Source organism: Macaca thibetana, chromosome Y, assembly GCF_024542745.1.
Source record: "Macaca thibetana thibetana isolate TM-01 chromosome Y, ASM2454274v1, whole genome shotgun sequence".
In the NCBI taxonomy this organism is placed as follows: domain Eukaryota; kingdom Metazoa; phylum Chordata; class Mammalia; order Primates; family Cercopithecidae; genus Macaca; species Macaca thibetana.
In genome coordinates this window covers 1,370,960-1,398,703 of record NC_065599.1, presented here as the reverse complement: position 1 = coordinate 1,398,703, position 27,744 = coordinate 1,370,960, and the positions used below count along the sequence as shown (strand labels likewise).

General features: G+C 41.8%; 2 protein-coding genes across 2 annotated transcripts in view; both read right to left on the bottom strand.

The window, feature by feature from the left end:
• Positions 1–27,744, bottom strand: part of LOC126947204 (uncharacterized) — a 279,674-nt gene that overhangs the window by 177,701 nt on the left and 74,229 nt on the right. The gene's annotated exons all lie outside the window — the stretch shown is intronic.
• LOC126947176 (testis-specific Y-encoded protein 2-like) lies at positions 8,777–11,541 on the bottom strand. Its single transcript, XM_050777902.1, is given in 7 exon segments — positions 8,777–9,006; positions 9,706–9,787; positions 9,895–10,040; positions 10,140–10,251; positions 10,380–10,457; positions 11,064–11,507; positions 11,509–11,541. Coding segments are annotated over 7 exon segments (918 nt in total). The 3' UTR covers positions 8,777–8,983.

The following is a 27,744-nucleotide window of genomic DNA, read 5'->3' as shown; positions in this document are numbered from 1 at the left end:
AGCCGGAAGAAATATTTAAGTTGTCATGAATGTCTAGCAATTAAGGGAAAGAAGGACAGAATCATACCAGAAATAATTTTGAGAAGTTGTTTTAGACAAGAAAAAAAATTGTGTTTCAGATTTTGAGATCTTTACACAATATTAAATCATTTTAACGTTACATGTCCCATGTCACCTGGATGAGAAAATTAAAAGGAAGGAGGTCCTTCACGCAGAGAGCCAGGCTCTTCCCAGAGAAATGACCGTGTGTCACCAAGAGATGAGGGTTACGCAACGAAGGATAGGTAGAGGAAAAATGGAAAAATAGTTGACTTTTGTTGTGGTGATGAATTTCACGTAACAAAATTAAACATTTTAATGGAAATCGTTACCTGGCATGTAACACAATCTGTGCTGTGCAACAACTCTCTCCATCTACTTCCAGAACATTTTCATCACTCCAAACTACAACCGCACTACCAGTTAAGCAGTTCCTTTCATTTTCTCCCTTCTCTCAGCACCTAGCAAACAGCAATCTGGTTTCTGCCTCCCAACTTACCCGTCCTGGGTATTTCATGTTAATGGGCTGAAGCACTGCAGGACGTTTTGTAACTGCCTCCTTTCATTTTGCAATTAGAGATCGCAGAATGGCTGGGAAACCTCAATATGTGACCAGGGAGGGAAACTGGCTGGGAATTAAGGCCCACCTGAATGATGTTGTGGACACCCAGTGTCAGTTACCTTCGTAAACACCTGCTTAGTTAACATTGCTTACTATTAATATAGAACTTAATTTCCTGGAATACTGAAAAGCAAATTGATGTATGAAAACATGTAATTTGTTCATAAATGTATGGAAAAACTGCAGACTGATGCATTTTCCATTACAATTCTTATATGAGACCCGAAGTGTTTTACCACTTTTCAGATGTATTTTTATTGTTCTGCTCCTGTCAGTTTTTAGGATCAAGTTTGCAATACATGGACGTGGAGAGGGACTTTCAACGTCTTTTAGAGCACTTAGTTGTAAATTGTGAGTTTCTTCCCCCGTGGTTCTTTTCAGGTTACTATTTGCACTGTATATGCAAATGTTAAGTTTTTTTTCTTATGTGCCCCTCCTGGAACTTTTGTTTTAAAGGATTTTTTTTTTTTTTTTCTGTTGGGTATGTGAGTTTCCTGTGAGCATTTTTTCTAAAACACACTTTATTTGCTTCATTAGTTTTTGGGATGTGTGTGTGCGTGTGTGTGTGTGTATGTGTGTGTGTGTGTGTGTGTGTGTGTGTTTCTTTTGAGATGGAGTCTCCTTCTCTCACCCAGGCCGGAGTGAAGTGGCACGATCTTGGCCCGCTGCAACCGCTGCCTCCCAGCTTTAAGCGGTTCCCTTGCCTCAGCCTTCTGAGGAGCTGGTATTGTAGGCACATGACACAATGTCCAGCTAAATTTTGTATATTTAGTCAAGACTGGGTTTCACCCTGTTTTTCAGGCTGGCCTTGCACTCCTGACCTCAAGCGATCCAAACGCTCCCAAAATGCTGGGCTTCCAGGGGCGAGCCATCGTGCCCAGCCTCAGTTGTTCGTTTATGTATGTTAAGGCCTCTTCTGTGTTCTTCCTGTACAGATATTTTAGAATTACTAAAATCATATATTTTGTTTACTTACTCATTTTAAAATTAATGTTCCCATTTGCTGAATACAGTATTGTGAATAGGTTAAACCTTGTATAGTATTGTCATTTTGTCTTTCATAAATTATTCAAGAACTCTGATACCTTTTTTCCCACCTGAGGAGAACATGCAGATAGTTAGAAAAAAATTGTCTGAGTGGGTAGGTATTTAAATATAATTTGAAAGAATAGTGAAGTTCACAAATACAATTTCACATTTGTATTTTGCATCATTTTGAACATTTTATTTGCTGACACATGAAATTCTGAATTCGCCTTCACGTTACATATACGCTTTGAATCAATGTGAAGAATGAAATGAATCCAACACCAAGAATTACTTCAGGAATTAAGTAGAAAGCGGTTGTTATGTAGAAAAACTGTATTTATTGGAGGTATATTCAGAGATATTTGAGAAGGCTGAAAGTATATTCAGAGATATTTGAGAAGGCTGAAGCCAAAATTTTTGTTTTTCTTTTCCTCTGGTGTTTTATGATAGCCTGCCAAGACTGTAGTATCACTAGTTAGAGTCACTAGGCTACCAAAGTCTCAGGGCGGCAGTAATTATTATTAGGGAAGTAATCTAGGAACATAGATGGGGGAAGATAATTCTAGGCAGAGATAATAACCATTGAAATAATTCTGAGACTAGAATGAAGCAAGGAGTCATACTCCCATCATGTGGCAAGACAAGAATGAAGGAAAATGCTTGAGTGAGATCAAAGACCTATCCTTTTGGTTTTACTCTGAGTGTAACTCTGGCTACTGGGAGAACAAACTGTAAGCTGCAAGTGAGTATCAGAATCAAGCAGAGAGACCAAACAAATGATGACGCTTCAACAAACGGAATGGCAGAGGAGACGATACACTCACTCCTTTCATGTGACTGTATAAGTTGTGCTTGCCTAAAGTTACTTGGTTGAGGGCATAAGGAATATTCAGGTAATGATCCTGAGTATGTAGGCTGTTTTTGTTTAGAGCTTTCCTCTAAATTCCCTCTACTATTTGATTTCACTCTTTTCACCAGAGTTCCCATTATTTATGCCTCAGTGTTACATGGAACTCATGAAATATATGCCATGTAAAATGTTTTACTGTCCATCAAGTAATATGGAATTTACATGTCATAGAAAAGTATAACTTACACTTTGAAGTTCATATCTTATAATTTAATGTATGTATAAACCATGTAATCTATATGATGGATTTAAAAATATAAGTATTCGTAAACATATACAATACATGTATCTGTATTTATATGTGTATTTGCATAGAGATGAAATTTATGCATTGTTTATATTTTAATACACGTAGAGTATATGTCTATATGTATTTCTTTTTTTAAAATACTTTAAGCTCTGGGGTACACGTGCAGAATGTGCAGTTCTGTTACCTAGGTATACACGTGCTATGGTGGTTTGCTGCACCCATCAACCGTCACATACATTAGGTATTTCTCCTAATGCTATCCCTCCACTAGCCCTCCACCAACCGACAGGCCCCAGTGTGTGATGTTCCCCTTCCTGTATCCATGTGTTTTCATTGTTCACACCCAACTTAAGAGCGAGAACATGCAGTGTTTTCCTTTTTGTTCTGGTGTTATTTTGCTGAGAATGATGCTTTCCAGCATCACCCATGTCCCTGCAAAGGACAGAAACGCATCGTTTGTATGGTTATGCTTACTATTCCATGGTGTGTATGTGCCTCATTGTCTTTTTCCAGGGGATCACTGGTAGGCATGTGAGTTGGTTCCATGTCTTTGCTATTGTGAACAATGCCTCGGTAAACGTAAGTGCGAATGTGACTTTACAAGAGAATGATTTATGTGTTCGGGCATAATAGAGAACACCAGTACAATGCACTGTAGGGTAGAAATGTGACGGGTTAATTTGCTCCATAAGGATTTATTTTATTTTATATTTTATTGGATGACGACGAGGATGACGATGATGGTGATGGAGTCGCGGGAGTTTTTATCATCCTGGCTGGAGTACAGTAGTGCAATCTCAGTCAGTACAATCTCTACCCCCCGCCAGATACAAGTGATTTTCTTGCCTGAGCCTCCCAAGTAGCTTGGACGTTTTATGTAAGTGTTAGCAGAACAAGCAAGAAACAATTCATAACAAGTAATGTGGCAGGTCACTTTGAACAAAGAATGTTATTTTTTTAGATGACACATTCTTTCATATAACTTGGGACACTGAAACAAATAAATGAATGATGTGAATACAAAGATGAAAAGGGCAATAAATTGTAAGACAGAGCTGGGCTACATTATCCTACAGAGTGTGTGGTGGGTTAATTTATTCTGAGGTGTTATTTTTAATCCTGGAAAACTTTTCACAGAATTTGAATAATGGAATTCGTGTTTGATCCCTTAATGCATGTGCTCAGTAAACATCTCCAGTTTTGCATTGTAAAAGTCACGGTCATTTCATGAAAAAAAAAAAGAAGAATTACTAGAAAGCTGTCAGCCTCTGTAAGGGAATCTCACTTGAGTTTTCAACAGAGTGTGTAACAAAATTTTATCTTTTTGGCTTATTTATGATTACCTAAATATAGACTTTTTTTTTTTTTTTTTTTTTTTTTTTTTAAACCATTTACAGCAAACTGACGGAAGCAGATCGGCCTGCCAAGCTTAACATTGGAGGCCTCCATTTAGAAACCAATGAAAAGACGCTTAAAGCAACATTTGGGAAATATGTTCCCATATTGGCAGGCAACTGTTATACATATGTTTGTTTGTGTGTGTGTGTGTGTGTGTGTGTGTGTGTGTTTATGTGTGTTGTATGTATGTGTGTGTGTATATATATGTGTGTATGTATGTATACGTGTGTATATATGCATATACATACACATTAATATGTCGGTGCTATTTATGTCTACTTTTCCAAAGTAAATGTATAGTTAATATGTTTACTGAAGACATAAGTTGAAATAGTTATTTGTTATTAAACTGTAATTTTCAAGTTTATATTTCATATTGGGAAAATTCTCATGGCAGCAGGTGAAGGGTCTGTGGTAAAGGTCACCTGTTGCTGAGAAAGGAAAATGAGCAAAAGTAAGTGTGTTGTGGAGGTGGAGAACAAATTGGAATAAAATAGGCTGACGATTGAGATGACATAGTAGTAAGAATCACAGTAATGATGTGAAATGCAATTTCGTTTTTGGTTTCTTAGTACTCCGTTGAGTCCATTATATAAATGTAAGATATTTTCACATAATTTAGTTCTTCTGTGAGATGAAGGGGAAATCAGCAAGCTCAAATGCTTTGCCTGTATTTTGAGAACGCTGCAGATGCTAAAAATGCTGTCGAGGATATGAATGGAGATGTAACCGTCCCTTATTCTTAATCTCCAAACTGCTTTTCACTTAACAGCATTTCAGGATCTTTTTGGTATTACTAAACTTTTGAAGGTGGCGTAATGTCATGTGATCTGAAATGCTTTAGATATCCTCTTCTTTTTGCCTGAGGAAGTGCAAGTGTAGTTGGAAGGATATTGGAATAAACGTTACGTAAATGAACGTATGGCAGTCCTGTTTGTAGGTTAGTATTCCAATACAAGTGTAAATAGATCTTCAAAGCTTTCAAGCAGCATTAAAACTTAGAAGGAACTCTCACAGAAAGGAGAGAAATCAGTCAGTATTTCCTAAAAGCTATTAATGGATTTAGTTCCAATTCATGGAAATACATCTATAGCATAGACAAGCTATGGATAGACAGCTAGACAAACTTACAAGGTGGAAAATGTCTACAGAGAGACACCAAGACAGACTCACAAGAAGAAAAGATTCTTTCACATTTTCTGAAAATACATTCTTGAGAAAGTATATTTCAACCAGATTTTTACATTTAAGGAAGTGTTAAGTACTTGAAAGTAGAAACGAACATGAGAAGATTGAAATTGGGTAACAGAATGACTAACTGGCATTTTTGCCCCATCCTTGCTCTTTCTCTCCTACAAATATTGTTATCCTGTTAACGCAGTGATTTTGTTGTAACATGAATACCTAATGACTCCTTTTTCCCAGTGTGCTTGAGGACTTATTTTGATCCAACCAATGGTCTCTGTCTTATTGAATCTTAAATTCTGGGGATTGTGTGTTTATCACAGCTTTAAAGAGTTGTGTCCTTCTATTACGTACGGACTTCCTTTATATTACCATCAAAATCATTGCATTCTGGACACTTTCAAGTTGTTCTGTTTTACAGCATCACCCCAATCTCCTGTTAGTTCCCGTTACTCTTTATGCTATCACCAACGTGCTTTGCTGGACTTCTTGAGAGTTAATCTTCCCAGCGTGTGTCTCACAAATAGCCATTTATGCTTCAAAAACAGCTTACATTTTACATGTTTTTCTTCACTGTAAATTGTGGGTATTTTGTCCTCACTGTACCATGTATTAATGTGTTGATCGTTAAATTGACTTAAGTACATATTTAAGTTTTCCTTGTTGCTTTTATTTCTCTTACGTCTAGCACACTTCCTGGTACATAGCAGAAAGTCCATTTTTTTGTTCACAGTTATACTTTTATATTTTAAGTTTTAGTAGAAACTGAAAGTTGCTTGGTCTTGTAGGTATGGAAAAAATCTTATGTATAGTAATCTGAGAAAAATAATAACTAACTGGTTACTAACAATTAAAAATGAACTTTGACTTAAGAATTAATGTCTGCCTTCAGCTCGTTGGTAGAACAGGCCTTGTGGAGCCATGGGATTATCCAAAGCCGGGAGAAATGTTTTAGTTGTCACGGAAGTCTAGGAATTTAGGGAAAGAAGGACAGAGTCATACAAGAAATAATTGTAAAAAGTGGTTTTAGACAAGAAAAATATTGTGTTTCAGAATCTGTGTTCTTTACATAATATGAAATCATTTTAACATTAAATGTCCCATGTCATGTGGATGAGAGAATCACGGAGGTCCTTCACGCAGAGAGCCAGGCTCTTCCCAGAGAACGACCATGTGTCACACCAAGAGATGAGGGTTACACGCAACAAAGGATAGGCAAAGGAAAAATGGAAAAATTGTTGACTTTTGTTGTGGTGATGAAATTCACAAAACAAAATTAAACACTTTAAGGTAAATAGTTAAGTGGCGTTTAATACAACCTGTGTTGTGCAACAACCACCTCCATCTAGTTCCAGAACATTTTCATCACTCCAAACTACAACCCCACTACCAGTTAAGCAGTTCCTTTCGTTTTCTCCCTTCCCTCAGCCCCTAACAAACAGCAATCTGTTTTCTGCCTCTGAAGGTACCTGTTCCGGGTATTTCATGTTGGTGGGCTCAAACAATACAGGACTTTTTATAACTGTCTCCTTTCCTTTGCACGATGCCCTGAAGGATCGTTTACATTGTAGCACTTCTTTCCTTACACAAGCTGCTGACCCATTATTTTATTTGGGTTGTTTCCACCACTGTATTTCTACATACCTATTTGTCTGGGCACCCTTATTCATTTCTCAGTATGTGCGAATGGAATTGCTTGGTCCTGTGATAATTGTGTTTATTTTCTTGGGGAACCACCACATTTCTTCATAGTAGCTGCATCATTTTCCATTCCAGCTAGCATTGTGTCAGGGTTCCAAATTATCTACGTCCTGTCAAACACTTGATATTTCCTGCTTTTTAAAATGTATTCCCATTCCAGTGTGTGTGAAGTATGCTATCTCATTTTGGTTTTGAAATGCATTTTCCGAATAACTAATTATGATGATTTCTTCCATGTGCCTTTTGAGCATTTGCATATAGTATTTGGAGAAACAACTATTCGTGTGTTTGGTCCTTTATTGTGTTTAAGTTGTAAGTTAGTTATGTTTGGGATACGAGAAGTTGATAATTTAGAATTTGTTGCTTTAACTTACGGAAGCAGAATTCATACGAGTTCCTGAGACACCAGGGATGATGGTCCACCACCTAGAGGTTATGGATACCATGATTATGGTTATTCTAGTCGGGATGAACATTCCTCTGGAGGATATAGGTACTATAATAGTTTCCGGTTCTGTCAAATAGTTTTCTGAAGATGTTCCTGCTGACCGTAGCAAACCTGTCGTAAATGTAGTGACCGTGACGGCAACGTTGGGGGACGTGGTAGAGATCATTCTGACCATCCAAGAGGAATTTCTTACATATCAGAGTTATGGTAAGTGTCCAGGTTTGATTTGTACATTATAGTATTATATTTAATAGACCAGGTCATTGCTTTAATAAAAATTTAAGGAAAATCGTAAAGAAAAAAATGCACAAAATGCACTCGCATTGGTGTTAGCTACGTACATTTTCGCCTCCTCACCTAAGGAAGCATCTTGGAGAAAAGCTTAACCCAGCTAAAGATGTAAACATCAACAACATCGTCCATATTCTGGGTCATCAAGTGACAGACAGTCCAGGCATGGATCCTCAGGCAATCTTGTATTCCACAAATCCACCACCTTTCCCCTCACTTCTGCATGTTTGTGTTTTGCCTTAGTCACCTACGCCAGAATAAAAAAAAAAAAAAAAAAAAAAAAAAGGGCGTATCCTGAATGTCTTCTCATATGCCTCTGAAACCTTTCCCATAAGGCTTCCATATACCTCATGTGCTCATTTCTTCTCACGTTGCTGTGTGAGAAGTCCTGAGAGGCTGATTGTCCCAGAAAAAGATTATGCATTCGCCTTTAAAGAAAAATAAGCTGTGAATTCGACACGAAAGATAACGTTAACATTTCCATTATCCTGTGCTATCTTAATGTGTCTGATGATACCCAAAATGAAGGATTTTGCAGGTACCTTACCCCAGCAAACTGGGCCCTGTTTATCTCAGTGTCCATCACCCAATGTCATTGAACTATCTCTGCTTCCATAGGATGAAGTAAGCTGTCAACTTAACTGTCTTCTGTTTCTTGTACCTCCCCAACTCTGTCCTATAGAAAGAATCCCAAAACATTTCACACCAATTCACTCTACAAATTCAGAGGCCCAGCTCCCACACAGACTGGTCATTTTCATGAAGAGAATCAAACATATAGATTGATCAATTCATTAGGACAGCGGAATCCAGGGGATCAAGCGACACACACACACAGACACACAAACACACAGACACACACAGACACACACACACACACACACACACACACAGAGCCACACATCCTTAATACTGTTTATTTTTTATTCCATACAATTCAATTCCCCCACCCCGCTTCCTGTCTTCATTTGCTGTGACTGGATCTGCTTGTCCTTTAGTTCCTGTGCACAAGACCATGCTGAGTACTGACATCCTGCATACTGTAGTAAGTTTTCAGGAGTTCTGCCGTGTTAGGTGAACACAGCACCTGTGTCCGATGCTCCATCATATTCAACCCAACATCTGCGCGTTCCCTAGAGAAACACAAACACATGTCAAAATGCATCTCCTCTGAGCCACCATTTAAAATGTTTTAATTTTACGGCCTGCTGAGAAAAGACTACCCCTTCCCCTTTTGTGATCTCTTCAACTTCCTCCTACCGTGCATGTGTTACAAACTATTCTCTGCAATACCTGCCCCATTTCCAGTATTCTCTGTGACAGGAGTCAGCTAACAAGACGCGTTGTACACTAAAAGCACACGGAAATCCGATGGGGTAATAGCTTAAGGAAATCCATCGATCTAAACAGTCCTTTGTGGTCTGTGGCAAGGAGGACAACCAGGCACATTCCGGGAGCCCAAGCTTTAGGGGTTGGTAAGACGACTCCCCGTCGGGTTGACGGCCATGGAACCAAGTGCCACAGATTGAAGGTAATAACTCGGCTTTACTTCTCAGTGAGTGTGGACACGCACTATGCTTCCCCGGGCTTAAGACTCCACAGTTATAACCCGCTTTGCAGCGCAGTGTCTCATGTGCCTTTTTCAGCCCAATGCCATGAATGTCCTGGATTCTGTCATGCTGTGTCTTCCTCTCAAGGAATTTCGACATGGATAAGACGGACCCCCAGGTTCTACATTTCTGAAATGAGCCTCCAGGCTCCCTGAATAGAGAGGTGTGTCAACACCCTTATCCTGGGTATCAGACAGCTCCAGTTCCAACTGTACGGCTCACCTGAAATCTCTGTTTCCTCTTCAGGTGGCTTCATCCTCCTGTAGTACTGCAGGGGATTGCGCCACAGGTCCTTACATAGGATCTGTCAGGGGAATCAACCGGAAAAGGCCTCATGAGAGCTCAGACTGGTGACCCAAGCAGCTGGGAACACACCGGGGTCATTCCTCATGTTCCCCAGCAAGGACCCACCTCAGCAATCCTACTGGATCCTGCGAAGTTGTGGTCAGAAAACCAGTTGAAGAAGTTAAGACCGCTGTTGTTGTGTCTGCGGCGATAGGCCTCAACTTCATAATCCTGACACCACTGAATTGGAGTGGAATGAGAAGCCCTGTATTCTACAGACAGAGGATGTTTTGGTAAGGGGGCTGGAACACGTTGGCACTGATCCACCCACCTTCCTCCTTCCACTACCCATCCTGGGAGCCACCTGTCACCTGTGACGTTCACGAGATATTCCTTGGTAATCACTTTATTCTGGAAGTAGGGGTTACTCCGAAAGAACAACATGATCTGGCAGAGATGAACGGGATGCTTCGCTTCTTTCACCTGTCCGGACAAGGTGGAGAAAGCTTAAACACCTTTTTGGCTGAGGTGCCCACTGTTGCTTGCAGGAATAAATTATCTCCCTTAGCCTCCCCCACTCAACCCTCCAGCCTTAGTCTTCCCGGCCTCACCTCCAAGTTGATCATGTAGCTCAGCATGTCTTCATCTTGGTCAGTGATCAGGGCCGACATCTGAGGGTGGTTTGCAATCTGATTGAGGTCAAAGAGCCTTGAGATGCAACGGAAAGAAAAGCTAGAAGCAACGGGGAAGGCCTAAGAGCACCCAGAGGGGCGGCTAGGGGATTTTTTCCGATCTGCATCCATGAATGACCTCCCTTTCTCCTCTCCCTCCCCCTGAATTCAGACCTCTCGGGTTTCACCGAGGGTGTATCATTGTGAGGCTGACCGCACTGACACGGGGAGGGGCGATATGCAGAGAACTGCCGGTGTCTGAGGCCTGGCAGAATCTGCTCATACCCGAAGAAGCCCAGTCCCAGATCGGACTGGCAAGGCGGAGCAGTCACAGTCCCTTAACAACAGCTTGATTCACAGCAACACGTGTTCTGCTGAGAACTCGCTTCTGCTCTTCAGAAAGATGCCCCAAACGTCTGCTGCTTGGCACCATGAAGCGTTTCTCTCACGCACGCAGGAAAATAGTACCCGTGTCTGCTCTGGCTTTCTTCAGCCACATTTGTCTGTGGAAACTCACCCGTGTTCCCCAAATGGTCACATCGACGCCGAGCCGCCCGTAAGTTCCTTACACTTCCCAAGAGCACCTCTCAACTGGCAAAGCAGAAGAAACACTGCAAAGGATACCACATTGGCCCAGAAGCCAGGCATGCTCTGGATGATGGCGCCTCTGCGGTCCAGGTGGGGCTTGCGCCTCCGCTCCATCTTTTCCCTCTGCTGAGAAAAGGCCTTCCTGGCTCGGGCATTAACCGGCTCCAGCTCCACCTGAACGGCCAGCAGCTCCTCCAGTGCAGACTCTGGGCTCATGGGCCCAGGGCCAGGCTGTGCCCGCTGGACCTGCTCCTGCCGCTTCTCGTCGGCTTCCTGGTGGGCCACCACCTCCACCTCCGCCATTATGTCATCCGCTCCCAGCACCGCCTCCTCCCCCAAAGCTACCTGCTCGCTCTGCGCCCCGGCCTCCCCCTCCTGTAGAGACTCCATCCTGAAGACGGTGCCCCCCTTCGGACTCCCACTGACCACCGCCTGTGCTGCCGGACCCTCACCGCAGGAACCCTGCCGCTGCCCTTCACCGCAGCCGGTGGGACGGCGGGCCCTCAGGGCGCATGCGCCGGGCTAGCAGGCGCCCCCTAAGGGACTGCACGCAAAGGGCGCAGGGAGCCGCGGGAAGACATGGAGACCAAAGGGCACCAGGAGCCCCTCCAAGACCGCGGTTCTCCCCTGGCGGCCAGTCAGTGCGAGGGCGGTGGGCGTCTCCCCGGGCAGCAGCAACCTAGGCTGGCCTGCAGTCCCAACCTCCCGAGCTATGCCTCCTCTGAGAAGCCCTCGGGGCTTGCGCCAGGTAGCGCTGCATCCAGGCACACGCGGGCTGCGTGGCCTTTGGAATCTTGGGCATGGAAGCCCTGTGCCCTCACTGACATCCTGAGTGTGGCAAGCCATTGACCCACACGGCACGTATGAAACATCTCACTTCACTGGGCAGGCCGGGTAGATGGAATGGAATACTGCAGATCCAGAGGAGAAGTCTCTCTGGCTGCTGGGGCGAGGGCAGCCGAGGCGGCCTGGGGAAAGTGGGTCTGGGCGGGCGCGTGGGAGGAAAGTCTCTTGGTTAGGCTGAGGTGGAATTCGTCTGCTCCAGAGGCCAGAAGGCCGGCACGCCCTCTGGCAGGTCTATGACAATACAGACTCCGCGTAGCAGGCTTCCTCCCGGAGGGTGCTGTACGGAAAGGAGCATTCCAAAGGGGCTCCCGTCCTATGCCCTAGACGTACCGGAGGCCAGCCTCCAGGGCTGGCCATGGACAGCCAGCGTGCACACCGTTGTGCACTGCCTTGCCGACCCAGAGGCTCCCATAGCGCTGAAGCGCCTGTCTCCCCCCTGCTGGCGCTGGACCCAAAGGGGTGTAGGCCCTGAGCATACATAACCTCCTTTGCACCCAAGCCATTCCCATAGGGAGCGCCAGGCACGACCCTGCAGCCCCTTCTACCTACAGGGCTTCCCTCAGGTGGACAGGCCCACCCGTCAGGAAGCCCAGGACAAGAGGACACCACACACCTGGACGTCAGCAGAGCGTGTCCAACATCCAGCACACAAGGGCCTCCTGCGGCTCCTGAACCCTGAGGAAGCAGCCGCCTTATATCACCCCGCCCCCCGCCCTCGGCCGCAACCACTTCCTCTGTCTCCTTTCCCTAGTTAGTGCAGGTTTCTTGGCCTGGCTCTCCCCACCCCAAAAACCACCACAGTTGTGAGGTTGCCTCCTCGACAGACAGCGACAGAGAAGCAACAAGCGAGGGCGACAGGCCAGATGCTCCAGATTCTCTGTGCTCTTGAAAATTGCAGGGTGTCACGAGACTTGCTCAACGAGTCGTCTGGAGGCTCCTTGACCAGAGGTAAATTGTTTGGCACACTCAGTTGTTGTCCTGGGTCAGAAACCATGGTGAAGTCCTGCTTTGCTGCACGATGGATGTGCAGGTCAGGCTGGGGAGCCTGGGTCTGCGGGAGGGGTCCAGTGTCTGAGTCCGTTTGAGGCCTCCCTGGGGCCCGCGGTGTCTCAGTGGCAGAGCTGGGAATGGGAAACTCATGCTTCACTCCAGCTAGCAGGCCACCTCAGTCCAGCTAGGTGAAATGGTCGCTTCGAGTCCATCCCGTTTCTCCTTGTTGGCCAGGCAGGTGGAGGAACTCAGTCATCCCCAGTTACTGGCGGCTGAATGAAGATTTCCTTTTGTCACAACTTTAACTTCCACAGTGAAAGTCATCCTGAAGGACTATTGCTTTGGCATCCTTGGTAAGGAGTGCCTCCCAGCATAGTAGGGGAGCTGGTGTGTGGGAGGGTCTGTGTGGCATGAAACTTCCTGGCTCCTCTCCCCCCAGGGAACGGGGTGTCTCATTGCACTTCAGTCCGGTGGTTCCGGGATCATAAAGATAGAGCCTCCAGCTGCAGGCAGAACATTGCCTACCTGAGCTCGTTCAGCTGCTGGGCTAAAAATGACTGCCGGGGTTTTGGCAAGATTGCTGAGGAGGGTTCCCGTGGCAGGTGCATCATGGGAAAGGACCTCACTGGTCATTCCTTGGCCTCTGGGGAATGGGCTCTGAACCGCGACCTGACCTACGGTGGACCCCCTTCTGCAGTCCCCCAGATCATCAGCCAGGGCCTATGGCTCAATCCATTGCAGTTCTACTCCAGGGAGGGAGGGACGGCATTAGAGAGGGAACAGAGAGGAGGCCAGGCAAGCAGCCTAGGGCTGGGAATTTCGAGGCCTTTGAGTCCTGGTTCTGTACCCCCCATGGAGGACCTAAGGGTCATGCAGGAGACTTAATGAGCAATCACAGGCCATCCATGGCTGGGGGAGACAGGCACATCAGGAAACTGTAACACCCACACTAGTTAGAGTCTGGTGTGGCATTGAACAACTTCCGGGGCTTCCTTATCCACCCTGCGGAACGGGGGGGGGTTTTGTGTTGTCTCATTTGGCACCTTCGCAGTCAGGTGGTTCCGGGATATAAAGATTAGGAGCCTCCAGTGTCAGGCAGACATCGCTAGCCTAGGAGCGCTCGTTTCAGCTGCTGGGGTCTAAAAACTATGGACCCCTGCCTGGGGTTTTGGGCATGAAGATTGCTGAGCTAGGGGAACCGTCGTTGGCAGGTGAACCTGATGGGAAAAGGACCCTTAACTGGTCATTCCTTGGCCTCTGGGGAATGGGCTCTGATACCGCGGACACTGACCTAAGGTGGACCCCTCAGATTCTTTGCAGGTCCCCCTGATCATCAGCCATGGGCCTATGGGGCTCAATCCCATTGCAAGTTCTATCTCCAGGGACGGCGGAGGGATAGGGACGGCCATTAGAGAGGGCAACAGAGAGGGAGGTCCAGGCAAGCAAGCAGCCTAGGGCTGGGAATTTCGAGGCCTTTGAGTCCTGGTTCTGTACCCCCCCATGGAGGACCTAAGGGTCATGCAGGAGACTTAATGAGCAATCACAGGCCATCCATGGCTGGGGGAGACAGGCACATCAGGAAACTGTAACACCCACATTTCAGGATTGGGCAACCCTAAGCTACCTGTGATATATATTTGGCTAAAATTAGTAGGTGATAATCAACGCTTTAGGGATAGCTGTGTTACCAGCTCCTTCCACTGCCCTAGGGCCTGCTACCACCTGGGGCTCAGTTTGAGCTCTAGCAGGACCTCCTTACTCTCCGTACCGATGTCCATCTGAGGGCCATCTAGGTCTACGTCCTTTCAGAAACGTTCTCCCAGGCCTGCCATAATCTGTTTCGATGACCCCAGTTTACCCTGACATATATTCTCCTATCTGACATCCTCACTCCCACTGCCCTGCCTTCCCGGATACGAGAAGCCACTGCACAGGGAATCTGGAGGACCACACTGGGCTCCAGTGTGAGCAAATATTCTCTTTTCTTTATGTACATGTTGTTTAGAGTTTCATCCAGGGAGGAAATGTGAAGAGATTGCAAAATGTCTGCGAACCCTCAGTATAAGTCCAGGGAGGGAACCTGGCAGGGAATTAAGGCGCACCTGAGTGATGGTGTGGACACCCAGTGTCAGTTACGTTCATAAACACCTGCTTCCTTAACATCACCTACTATTAATATAAAACTTAATTTCTTAGAATATTGAAGAGTAAATATAAACTTGAAAATTACAGTTTAAAATCAAATAACTATTTTACTTTGTGTAATGAAAGTATGTATGTACTTTGGAAAATATACATATATAAAACCAACATACGTGTGTGTGTATCTGTATGTTTATATATATGTATTTATACATATATATACACATATATACAGTTATACCCACATATAACAAAATAACAAGATATATATGTTTATATATAAATACATATATATTCACACACACATATATATACAGACACACAACATATACATACAAACATAAACATATATATAACAGTTGCGTTCCAATATGGAATTTCCCAGTATTTCCCAAATACTGCTTTAAGCATCTTTTCATTGGTTTCTAAACGTAGGCTACCAATGAGAAGCTTGACAGGCCGATCTACTTCCATCATTTTGCTGTAAATGGTTCAAAAACAAATCATTAATAATCCCAAAAGTTAAAATTTTATTACACACCGTTGGAAATTCAAGGGAAATTCTCTTACAGAGGCTGACATCATTTTAATATTTCTTAGTTCAAATATGTAAAATTTGTAACATGCAGAGTGAAAGGGTCACTGACTTTATGGACAAATGCTGCATGTCAGTACGTACCTGACAAAAACGTGTTTGTAAAAATGAGATGAGAAACGCTATTGTAATGTTCTTTTTTTCTTTCTTTTTGAGACAGAATCTGGCTCTGTCGCCCAGGTTGGAGTCCAGTGGTGTGATCTCGGATGTTGGCTGCAATCTCCGCCTCCCAGGTTCACACCATTCTCCTCCCTCAGCCTCCAGGGTAGCTGGGACTGCAGGCCCCCGCCACCACACCTGGCTAATTTGTTTGCATTTTTATTAGAGATGGGTTTCACTGTGTTAGCCCGGATTGTCTCAATCTCCTGACCTGGTGATCCGTCTGCCTCGGCCTCCCAAAGTGCCGGGATTACAGACGTGAGCCACCTCGCCCGGCCTGTAATGTTCTTAAGCTGCAATATGCAGGGTGATGCATTTAAATAATTTTATTTGATAACTATATATTTATACTGTACAGTGTGATGTTTTATGTATCTTTTTCTTGAGATGTAAATTTCCTGTTGCCAAAGTGCACTGCTCACTGCAGCCTCCTCTACTGAGCCTCAAGTGATCCTCCCATGTCTCAGCCACTTTGGAAGCTACAGGCACTCAGAGCTAGTAGATAACTTTTGTGTTTCTTTAACAGACGCTGGTTTCCCCATGGTACCCAAGCTGGTCTGGAACTCCTGAGCTCAAAAGATTTTCTGGTCTGGTACTACCAAGGTGATGATATTTCAAAGGTGAACAACTATGCCCAGCTTGATATTTTAATAAATGATTAAATTTTTTAATAAAAAATTAAATTTTTTACAATATTTTAGTGATTTCAAATATACAATTGATCAGGGATCCCCAAACCCTATCTCCCACCAGTACCTGTCTGTGGCCTGTTAGGAACCTGGCTGCAGAATAGGTGGTGAACAGATAGCACTGCCTGAGCCCACCTCCTATCATATCAGGGAAGGTATTGGATTCTCACAGCAGTAGGAGCCCTAGTGTGAACTGTGCATGCGAGGATCCAGGTGGTGCTCTCCTTGGAAGAATGTCATGTCTAAGTGTGACCCGAGGTGGAACAGTTTCATCCAGAATCCATCCTCCCTATTCCACACTGGCCTGCACTGTCCCCCTCACAGCCCAGCTGCCCTACCTCTGCCCCCTGTCACACTGCTGTGACCGGAAGTCCCTCCCTGCCCTGTGCTTCTCCTGGAACTGCTGCCCCCCATCTCCCTAAGGTGTCCATCTCATCACTTTCTCCCCCTATCCACCTCTTGTCTGTGCAAAAATGCCTTCCACTAAACGGGTCCCTGGTGCCAAAATGGCAATAAAGGAGCTCATTATATTATGCAGGCTGATATCCAACTCATCACTTCAAGCCATCCTCACACCACCTCTTCACAAAGTGGTAGGATTACAAGAATGAGTCAGTGTGCCAAGTTAACAGAATAACTGAAACACATATATTTTGTTTCCGTTTTAAGCTATCACCATTTATCTCAACTACACCCACTTATTCAGTTTACATTATTTACGGTGCCAGATATACATGAAACATGTTTCAAATACTGTCATATGAGGAAGGAGACAATTACAGGCTTTACTGAGGCAAATTTAATCTGAGATTATTTATGGCCCCAGACTTCCTTAATCACTAAAGTAATGCAATTTATGTCAAAATTTCATAATTCCTGTCAAGGAAATCACGAATTTGACATGTGATGAGTGAAAGTACAAGTTTTTAATCATAGTGGGTAAGTACGTTGCCTATATATTTGATTTATGATCACATTCACAGAGAAAAATCGCTTTAACAAAAAGTGCACATGAAAAAAATGGCATCCTAGCTCCATCTCCCACAACTTCTCTGCATGTCGTTCATGTCCGGCAATAAAGAAGAGAATCTTCAAGAAAAATCAATGAGTTTAACAAAAGTGAAGTTCTTAATAGCACTAAAGAGTTCTCTCCCAACTGTTTCCTTCCATAATTCAACACCCACACTTTGAAAACCCATTCCCTTTTACAGAGAAAATCCAAAAACTTTGAGGTCTTTGTATTCCTGTCAAGAAACCAATCTGTGCAAATAAACGTAAAATAAAGGTGCTTTTTGGTAGGACAAACTGATATCCAACACTTTCAGATATACAGTTATACCCATATACATAAATCCACACTAAATAACAATTTTAACATTTCTTAACATTTGCTAAAAAAAAGCCCGAGAGAAATGGTCTGAATAATCACGTTTCCTCTATTCACAGGAGATGATTTAGACATTAACTCTTTCTCCTGAGAAACAAACATGTCCTCTCACTTAAAATTAAGAATTTTGTGCCTCAGTTCCCTAATTTTCTGGGAAGCACCTGTGTGCAACACTGTCACCAAAAGCTGAAGGAACAGTCGAGGTGTACCCAGCTAAAAAGTTTAGGAACCAGGAGGTACTACCCCTGCGAGAGCCACAAAGGAAGTAGGGTAAGAGGAGCATGACATAAATCAAAGGAAGGGTGGCCCAAGAAACTTGTAAATTAAAAAACAAAAAGGAAAAGAAACTAAAATGCCAAAATATGTTCTATATTATTTTCATTTTTTTTTACTTTCTTCAATTATGGTAGTGTGATCAATCTTAAAGAAGTATTTTTATTATGAAATAGTCATCCATGTTTCATCCCCCTCTCAAATATTAGCAAAAGCTCGCTGTACATGATGTCTGCTTGTTTTGGAAAATAATGCATACGTGGGAAAAGTAATAACTAATTTTTAAAGAAATTTATAAGAAATAAGCAATAATAAGTAAAATAACATTGAAAGAAAGCAAGAAAAATAAGTCAATTAGAAATGTAAACTTTCATCTTAATCTTGTATCTTCACTTTTTGGTTGTAATATAAATACTTGGACACCTTATTTTATTTGCTTAGTACGTAAATGTAGTGATTTAACCCAAACTTCCAAAATGAACAGAAACTATATATATACATAGGCAATTTTTCTGTCCTCAATTTGTGTATAATAAATAACATCCTTAATTAGCAGAGCACTAGTAAAATAAACAACTTTTGTATTCCTGAAAAAGATATTTTATTAGCTGACAGACTATATTGCCCACAGTAAAATGACACCATTCTATGGATTTTGTTGCAAAATATAATGTACCATAAGAAAGTGCATTTAAATATCTACACAGTGCAACTCAAACTTATTTTTCTGAGTTTGTTTGTAACTTGTGCATATCAGAATGTAAAAGTTCTTTAAGAATACTTACTTATAAACTACACTTTAAATGCTTTATATTAACACATTAAAGTCTAAACATTCTATATTCACACTTATGAACTACTTAGTTCACAAACTATACCATACCAATGTAGAGCTGATTGTGTCTGCATAAATACTTTCATTTATGTTTTCAGTGATTTCTTTTCTAATGAATAACCTAACAGTAAAAGCGTGCTCTGAAGGTAAAGATAACTTTATGTTTATGTATATATTAGAAAAATTTTTCTTAAATTATGGTTAGAAATCTATTGGTATTATTAGTTTACTTGTAACCAAAACCAATTGTAGCATTTTATTCTCACATTCTTTTTGTCACATTCTTACCAGAAAACCATTAATTTGACCATGGTTCTGTCTAATTTATAGATTACCCTTTTTCCATTTTGAACAGATAATATTTCACTTTGTTTCAGTTTATATTTACTTGAGGAAATGTGTTTATTAATGTTATATATAATTAGGTAGTATACAGTAACTCATTGATAACTAATACAAAAAAAATTTAGTAAGTGGGCTAGTCAGACTATGCCACGGGAAAATAGATATGTAATTAATACATTATGGTTGATGCCATAGGATGTATGAGAAAATGCTTCAGTGTTTTTTTTTTTTAATTATTTTTTATTATTATACTTTAAGTTCTAGGGTACATGTGCATAACATGCAGGTTTGTTACATATGAATACTTGTGCCATGTTGCTGTGCTGCAACCATCAACTCATCAGCACCCATCAACTCGTCATTTACATCAGGTATAACTCCCAATGCAATCCCTCCCCCCCCACCCATGATAGGCCCCAGTGTGTGATGTTCCCCTTCCCGAGTCCAAGTGATCTCATTGTTCAGTTCCCACCTATGAGTGAGAACATGCGGTGTTTGGTTTTCTGTTCTTGTGATAGTTTGCTAAGAATGATGGTTTCCAGCTGCATCCATGTCCCTACAAAGGACACAAACTCATCCTTTTTTATGGCTGCATAGTATTCCATGGTGTATATGTGCCACATTTTCTTAATCCAGTCTGTCACTGATGGACATTTGGGTTGATTCCAAGTCTTTGCTATTGTGAATAGTGCCGCAATAAACATACGTGTGCATGTGTCTTTATAGCAGCATGATTTATAATCCTTTCGGTATATACCCAGTAATGGGATGGCTGGGTCATATGGTACATCTAGTTCTAGATCCTCGAGGAATCGCCATACTGTTTTCCATAATGGTTGGACTAGTTTACAATCCCACCAACAGTGTAAAAGTGTTCCTATTTCTCCACATCCTCTCCAGCACCTGTTGTTTCCTGATTTTTTAATGATTGCCATTCTAACTGGTATGAGATGGTATCTCATTGTGGTTTTGATTTGCATTTCTCTGATGGCCAGTGATGATGAGCATTTTTTCATGTGTCTGGTGGCTGTATGAATGTCTTCTTTTGAGAAATGCCCGTTCATATCCTTTGCCCACTTTTTGATGGGGTTGTTTGTTTTTTTCTTGTACATTTGTTTGAGTCCTTTGTAGGTTCTGGATTTTAGCCCTTTGTCAGATGAGTAGATTGCAAAAATTTTCTCCCATTCTGTAGGTTGCCTGTTCACTCAGATGGTAGTTTTTTTTTGCTGTGCAGAAGCTCTTTAGTTTAATGAGATCCCATTTGTCAATTTTGGCTTTTGCTGCCGTTGCTTTTGGTGTTTTAGACATGAAGTCTTTGCCCATGCCTATGTCCTGAATGGTACTACCTAGGTTTTCCTCTAGGATTTTTATGGTATTAGGTCTAACATTTAAGTCTCTAATCCATCTTGAATTAATTTTCGTATAAGGAGTCAGGAAAGGATCCAGTTTCAGCTTTCTACTTATGGCTAGCCAATTTTCCCAGCACCATTTATTAAATAGGGAATCCTTTCCCCATTTCTTGTTTCTCTCAGGTCTGTCAAAGATCAGATGGCTGTAGATGTGTGGTATTATTTCTGAGGACTCTGTTCTGTTCCATTGGTCTATATCTCTGTTTTGGTACCAGTACCATGCTGTTTTGGTTACTGTAGCCTTGTAGTATAGTTTGAAGTCAGGTAGCGTGATGCCTCAAGCTTTCTTCTTTTGACTTAGGATTGTCTTGGAGATGCGCGCTCTTTTTTGGTTCCATATGAACTTTAAAGCAGTTTTTTCCAATTATGTGAAGAAACTCATTGGTAGCTTGATGGGGATGGCATTGAATCTATAAATAACCTTGGGCAGTATGGCCATTTTCACGATATTGATTCTTCCTATCCATGAGCATGGTATGTTCTTCCATTTGTTTGTATCCTCTTTTATTTCACTGAGCAGTGGTTTGTAGTTCTCCTTGAAGAGGTCCTTTACATCCCTTGTAAGTTGGATTCCTAGGTATTTTATTCTCTTTGAAGCAATTGTGAATGGGAGTTCATTCATGATTTGGCTCTCTGTTTGTCTGTTACTGGTGTATACGAATGCTTGTGATTTTTGCACATTAATTTTGTATCCTGAGACTTTGCTGAAGTTGCTTATCAGCTTAAGGAGATTTTGGGCTGAGACAATGGGATTTTCTAAATATACAATCATGACATCTGCAAACAGGGACAGTCTGACTTCTTCTTTTCCTAACTGAATACCCTTGATTTCTTTCTCTTGCCTGATTGCCCTAGCCAGAACTTCCAACACTATGTTGAATAGGAGTGGTGAGAGGGGGCATCCCTGTCTTGTGCCAGTTTTCAAAGGGAATTTTTCCAGTTTTTGCCCATTCAGTATGATATTGGCTGTGGGTTTGTCATAAATAGCTCTTATTATTTTGAGGTACGTTCCATCACTACCGAATTTATTGAGCGTTTTTAGCATGAAGGGCTGTTGAATTTTGTCAAAAGCCTTTTCTGCATCTATTGAGATAATCATGTGGTTCTTGTCTTTGGTTCTGTTTATATGCTGGATTATGTTTATTGATTTGCGAATGTTGAACCAGCATTGCATCCCAGGGATGAAGCCCACTTGATCATGGTGGATAAGCTTTTTGATGTGTTGCTGAATCCGGTTTGCCAGTATTTTATTGAGGATTTTTGCATCGATGTTCATCAGGGATATTGGTCTAAAATTCTCTTTTTTTGTTGTGTCTCTGCCAGGCTTTGGTATGAGGATGATGTTGGCCTCATAAAATGAGTTAGGGAGGATTCCCTCTTTTTCTATTGATTGGAATAGTTTCAGAAGGAATGGTACCAGCTCCTCCTTGTACCTCTGGTAGAATTCAGCTGTGAATCCATCTGGTCCTGGACTTTTTTTGGTTGGTAGGCTATTAATTATTGCCTCAATTTCAGAGCCTGCTATTGGTCTATTCAGGGATTCAACTTCTTCCTGGTTTAGTCTTGGAAGAGTGTAAGTGTCCAGGAAATTATCCATTTTCAGTGTTTTTTTTTAAAAAAGGATACACATAACGTCATTTTTCTAAAAAAAGGATCAACCTCTTTGATAAAATATCTACATATATTTTATATCAAGTTGATTTTTAGAAGTCCCAAAACATTTATATATTTTTTATTCAGCCTAATTTGCAAAACAGGAAACTTAAGTTGCAAGTGTTTAAAAGGTACACAGCTTTAGGAGTCTATTACTAAAACAATTAGTATTTAAACCAACAACTGTTTTTTTTTTTTTCCGGAAATATTTTGTTCTTAAAGGAAACTACCTCTTCCAAAGACATGGAAAAAAAAAAACAAAATTGAAAATGATTTTTAATGTATTACATTGATTACTAAGAAACATTTTCTAGGCAGAAATAAAACAAGCATATGAATGGAGTTATTAAAATCTGTGTGGTGGAAGCAAAAGCAAAAACACAAATATAGAATGCTATTTGCTGGGAGAACATGCAGAAGAATGCAGTGTTACAAGTAAAAATCAAGTTGGTAGAATAGCCTGCATTTTCTTATGATCAATGAAATAGGACTAAATACAGAAAGATGAGGGAATGTCAGTAGTGGACACAGGGAGGGAGGGCAAGATCATGAAACATATTGCTTGCCGTGCAAATAGGCTACTCTTTTTTTTTTAGAGCAGCAGTTAAAAATCATTTGACCAAAACTTAATGTCTACAAGATACTATAATATATGTGGTGATTTGTACAATATAAAGTTAGGCAAACCAAGAAAAATCTAACCTTCACCACTTAATAGCTTTGTGAAGTTAGACTTTTTTATCTTTGAAATTTACCCAATCAACAAAGAGAATATAATAACTGTATAAACTATATATTATTATGACAAGATCAATAATGTACTGAACGCAGTATATGCCACGTAGTTTAGGGCTCAAAAATGTATAGAATTGTCTTAGTATGTTTATATTCAGTAAGACCAAGAGGTTTATTTGCAATCCTGCTTTCTTTAGTGACTAGCCAAAAATATGTAAAATATACTTTAAAAATTGTGTTGCTTTGGATGTTTTGCATCAAGTAAAACATCCAATAGTTTATTTATATTAATGTATACATACACTTATACATGCCTAAACAAGAAAGACAAAGAAATGACAAAACATACATGCATGAATACACACACAGCCATACATACACACACACAGGAAGAATAAATAATGAAAGAATAACAAGACAAAGAAACATAAAAGAATTATAAGAAATCTTTGCACAATTATTATAGTGAGGTGGAAAATAAGATGATAGATAATTAGAAAAAAACATGATTTATCAAGAATTGTTCAGAAAGAAAGAAAAACCCTATATGTAGACCCAGCTTGGTGGCTCATGACTGTAATTCCAGCACTGTGGGCGGCCAAGGGAGGGGCAGATAACTTGAGGCCAGGAGTCTGAGGCCAGCCTGGGAAAAATGAAAAATGGTGAAACCCTGTCTCTACTAAAAATACAAAAAATTTTCTGGGAGTAGTGGCATGGGCCTGTGGTCCCAGCTGCAGGTGGTGAACTGGGAGAATCCATTAAACCCGGTAGGTGGAGTTTGCCCTAAACCAAGATCATGCCACTGCACTCTGGACTGGGTGATGCAGCATGATCCTGTCTCAAAAACAAAAACAAAAACAAAACCAGTAAACACACACAAAAGACACAAATTTGTATGTAATGGATTCTAAGGAATAAATCTGAAAAATCTGCATAGGAGCTATTTTGCTGACAAATTCTTACTTCTTCCTTTCTCTTTCTTTCTTTTTGCCTTTTCCCTTACTTTCTCTTACCTTTCTTTTCCTTCCTCCCTTTCTTCCTTCTTTTCTTCTTCTGTTCCTTCTTTTTTTTTTTTTTTTTTTGAGACCAGGTCTCAGTCTCTAGACTGTAGTGCAGTAGTGCCATCATAGCACTCTGGATTCTCCAATTCCAAGTCTCACATATCCTCTTCCTTTGCTTCCCCAGTAGTTAAGACTAAGGGAATGCACCATCATGCCTGGCTAATTATTAGTTTTTTAATTGTTTATTGGTTGGGTGTGGTGGCTCATGCCTGTAATGGTAGCATTTTGGGAGGCCAAGGTAGGCAGATCACCTGAACCCAGGGTTTGTGACTAACCTGCCCAACATGGTGAAACCCCATCTCTACTAAAAATAGAAAAAATAACTAGGCATGATGGTAGTCACTGGTAATCCCAGCTACTCTGTAGGCTGAGGCAGGAGAATCACTTGAACCTGGGAGGATGAGGTTGCAGTGAGCTGAAATCACATTTCTACCCTCCAGCCTTGGCTACAGAGTGAGATTATGTCAAAAAAAAAAAAAAAAAGAAAAAGAAAAAGAAAAAAGAGAGAGAGAGAGAAAGGATTCTCCCCTATGTGTTTCCCTCTTCTTTTGCTATTTTTTTTTTTTTTTTTGAGACGGAGTCTCACTCTGTCCCCCAGGCTGGAGTACAGTGGCCGGATCTCAGCTCACTGCAAGCTCCACCTCCCGGGTTCACGCCATTCTCCTGCCTCAGCCTCCCGAGTAGCTGGGACTACAGGCGCCGCCACCTCGCCCGGCTAGTTTTTTGTATTTTTTAGTAGAGACGGGGTTTCGCTGGGTTAGCCAGGATAGTCTCTATCTCCTGACCTCGTGATCCGCCCGTCTCGGCCTCCCAAAGTGCTGGGATTACAGGCTTTAGCCACCGCGCCCGGCCTTCTTTTGTTATTTTGAACAAGAACATAAAGACAGGTACAGTGAGGCCAACTTATGGTCATGTTGAAGTTGAAAATAATGTACTATAATTGCTAAGTGGAATGATAGAATATATTTGGGTCTAGAATGAAATCACTAATCTGCCTAACCTGCCTTCTCTGTTATTTCATGACTTATACAGTATGGAATATATATTTATTTATATATAATTAATTTTAACTTTTCTATTTTGTTTACTAGAATCTACCCCTACTATATATTAATGGTTCTCCCCTGCCTTGAAAAGTCCCTGAGAGCAAAGACTGGTCTTCCTCATATATGTGTCTCACTTATATCACACTCCATTTGAGAGGTTTGATAAAAACTGAATTGTAGTTCTTTGCTTCAGATTCCCATTAAAGGAAAGCCAGATAATTTGTCTTGAGATATTTTCTGTAAATTTACAACGTGGGTGTTTCTAAGTAGAGATATAATAATAAGTAGATGCAGGTATGTCAACAGATATATGAATGAAATGTGCTATTGTTCCTTTTATTTATGGTTATTTTAAATAATTATAATTACTTAAATAATTATAAATATTTCCTTAACTTCTTGCAGAAAATATGTCAGATAATATAGATTATCTAATTGTTTTAAATTATGAAGTAGTATTTGGTAGATAGAGAATGCTACATATTGGCCAGACATGGTGACTCAAACCTGGAATCCCAGCACTTTGGGAGGCGGAGATGTTACAATCATTTAAGTCTAGGAGTTAGATACCAGCCTGGACAACATGGTGAAACCCTGTCTCCAGAAAAACCACCACAGTTGTGATGTTGCCTCCTCACCAGACAGAGACTGAGGACCAACAATGAAGGGTGACAGGCCAAACATCTGGGAGATAACTCTGCTATGCATTCTCTGTGCTCTTTCAAAGTTGCAGGGTGTCATGTCATGAGGCTTGCCCACCTAATCATCTAGGAGTCTAAATCACCTCCTCGTACAAAAACAGCCACTCTTCTAGAAAAAACAGCACACGACACCCAAGAACAGACATCTCCTAGTTTTTCATTATCCTGTGGCCAAACCAGGGAGACACACTAGCAGTCCTGTCTGCAGGGACCCTTGAATTTACCTTGAATTTGGTTCCCAGATGAGCAGGTGCTTTACTTTGTGATGAGGCACTTCTACACTCTCTTGGTATTTCACTGTATAACAGAGAGTGTGAGCAGAAATTAGGCCAAATACGGGCTCTTCTTTTCCTCACTTCCATGTTGCTCTTCGATCTAGGGTTCCCTGGGTCTTGCTCAACATCTTCCACACTAAACCTTTCCCAGTTTACAAAAGCAGACCCTCATGTAAATTTATTACGTGAGTGTTTTCTTCTAAACACTGTCGTATTTTGATGATTGAGCAGCTGTGATATTTTTAAAAAGTTAATTCCTGATACAGCCGCCAACAAGGAAAGTACTGTTTTCCCACTTCCAGTGGCAGGCTGCATGATTTCTCTATGATGAGAAGCAAGCAGCTGTGGCTGGTTTTTGAAGTAAGATTTTTGAAAAAAGGTGAAGACAGATAACACAGAAGGTTATTTCAAAATAACCTTGGACGTTCAAAAAGGTTATTTCACCTTCCACACTTGGCTCTTCTTTTGAACGTTGCTTGGACAAAAACACAAGCCAGATCATTCTCTGAGGTGAAAATTTTGATTTTTCTTGGCTTTCATGGAGAGTGGGGGTCCACTGTGCCCCACAACAGAACTATTGGACACCTTCTTCATGCTTGTCTTCACCACATACGGCCTCTGAGACTTGCCTTAACCTTATGTGCACCTATGAGAGGCCAGCTCCATGTGTGAGAACACTGCTTCAACTAGGACTTGTCTTTGTCATGGTTTCTGCCTTTCTCAGAGGGCCCACCTGAGGTCCTGGATGAAAAGAGGCAGTGAGAGCAAGAGATGCACCATCTTTCACTGATAGCAGCCTCTGAAGTCTCAGTACAATTTTATTACACAATGACCCTTCAATAACTCACCAGACTATACTACAAACCCCAAGGGACTGGATTCTTGCACACAGCCTCTTTCAAAAATCAGCTTGCCTTTGTCATGGTTCCTGCATTTCCCAGAGAGTCCTTGCAAGACTCAGGATGAAGGGAGGCAATGAGGTGAAGAGCAGGGTCATCTTTCACTGCCACCCACCTCTGGGTTCCCAGGTATGATTCTGTCACCCAAAGATTACTCAACAACACACCAGACCAAATTCTAATCTTCATGGGACCCAATTCTTGCACACAACCTCTTTCGGGAATGGAGTCAGAAGAGCAGTTTTCAGAGACCACTTCATAGTCTCAAAACGCCTTCTCCTCCCATGAGACCAGACAACGCTGATGGCCCCAAGGGACTATGAAGTCGAGATATTTATGGTTTTACACTAGGTTTTCTCAGGCAAACTTTTTCTGATATCAGGCTTGCTCAGTCTGTACAATTTTCCTCTGTTTAGGTAGGCTGACATCTCTGACAGTTTGGAGCCAGAGCCTGCCACATGAACACTCATGCATGATTCTGAGAGCAACAGGCCTGATTGTGAGCACTGACTTGTGTCACAGTGATTGCCACAGTTGCCTAGTGACAGCCACCTCTATGTTCTCGGGTATGATTATATCACCCACTGAATCCTCAACAACACACCAGACTATATTCCAACCGCCATGGGACCTGATTCTTGCCCACAGCCTCTTTCGGTAATGGAATCAGAAGTGCA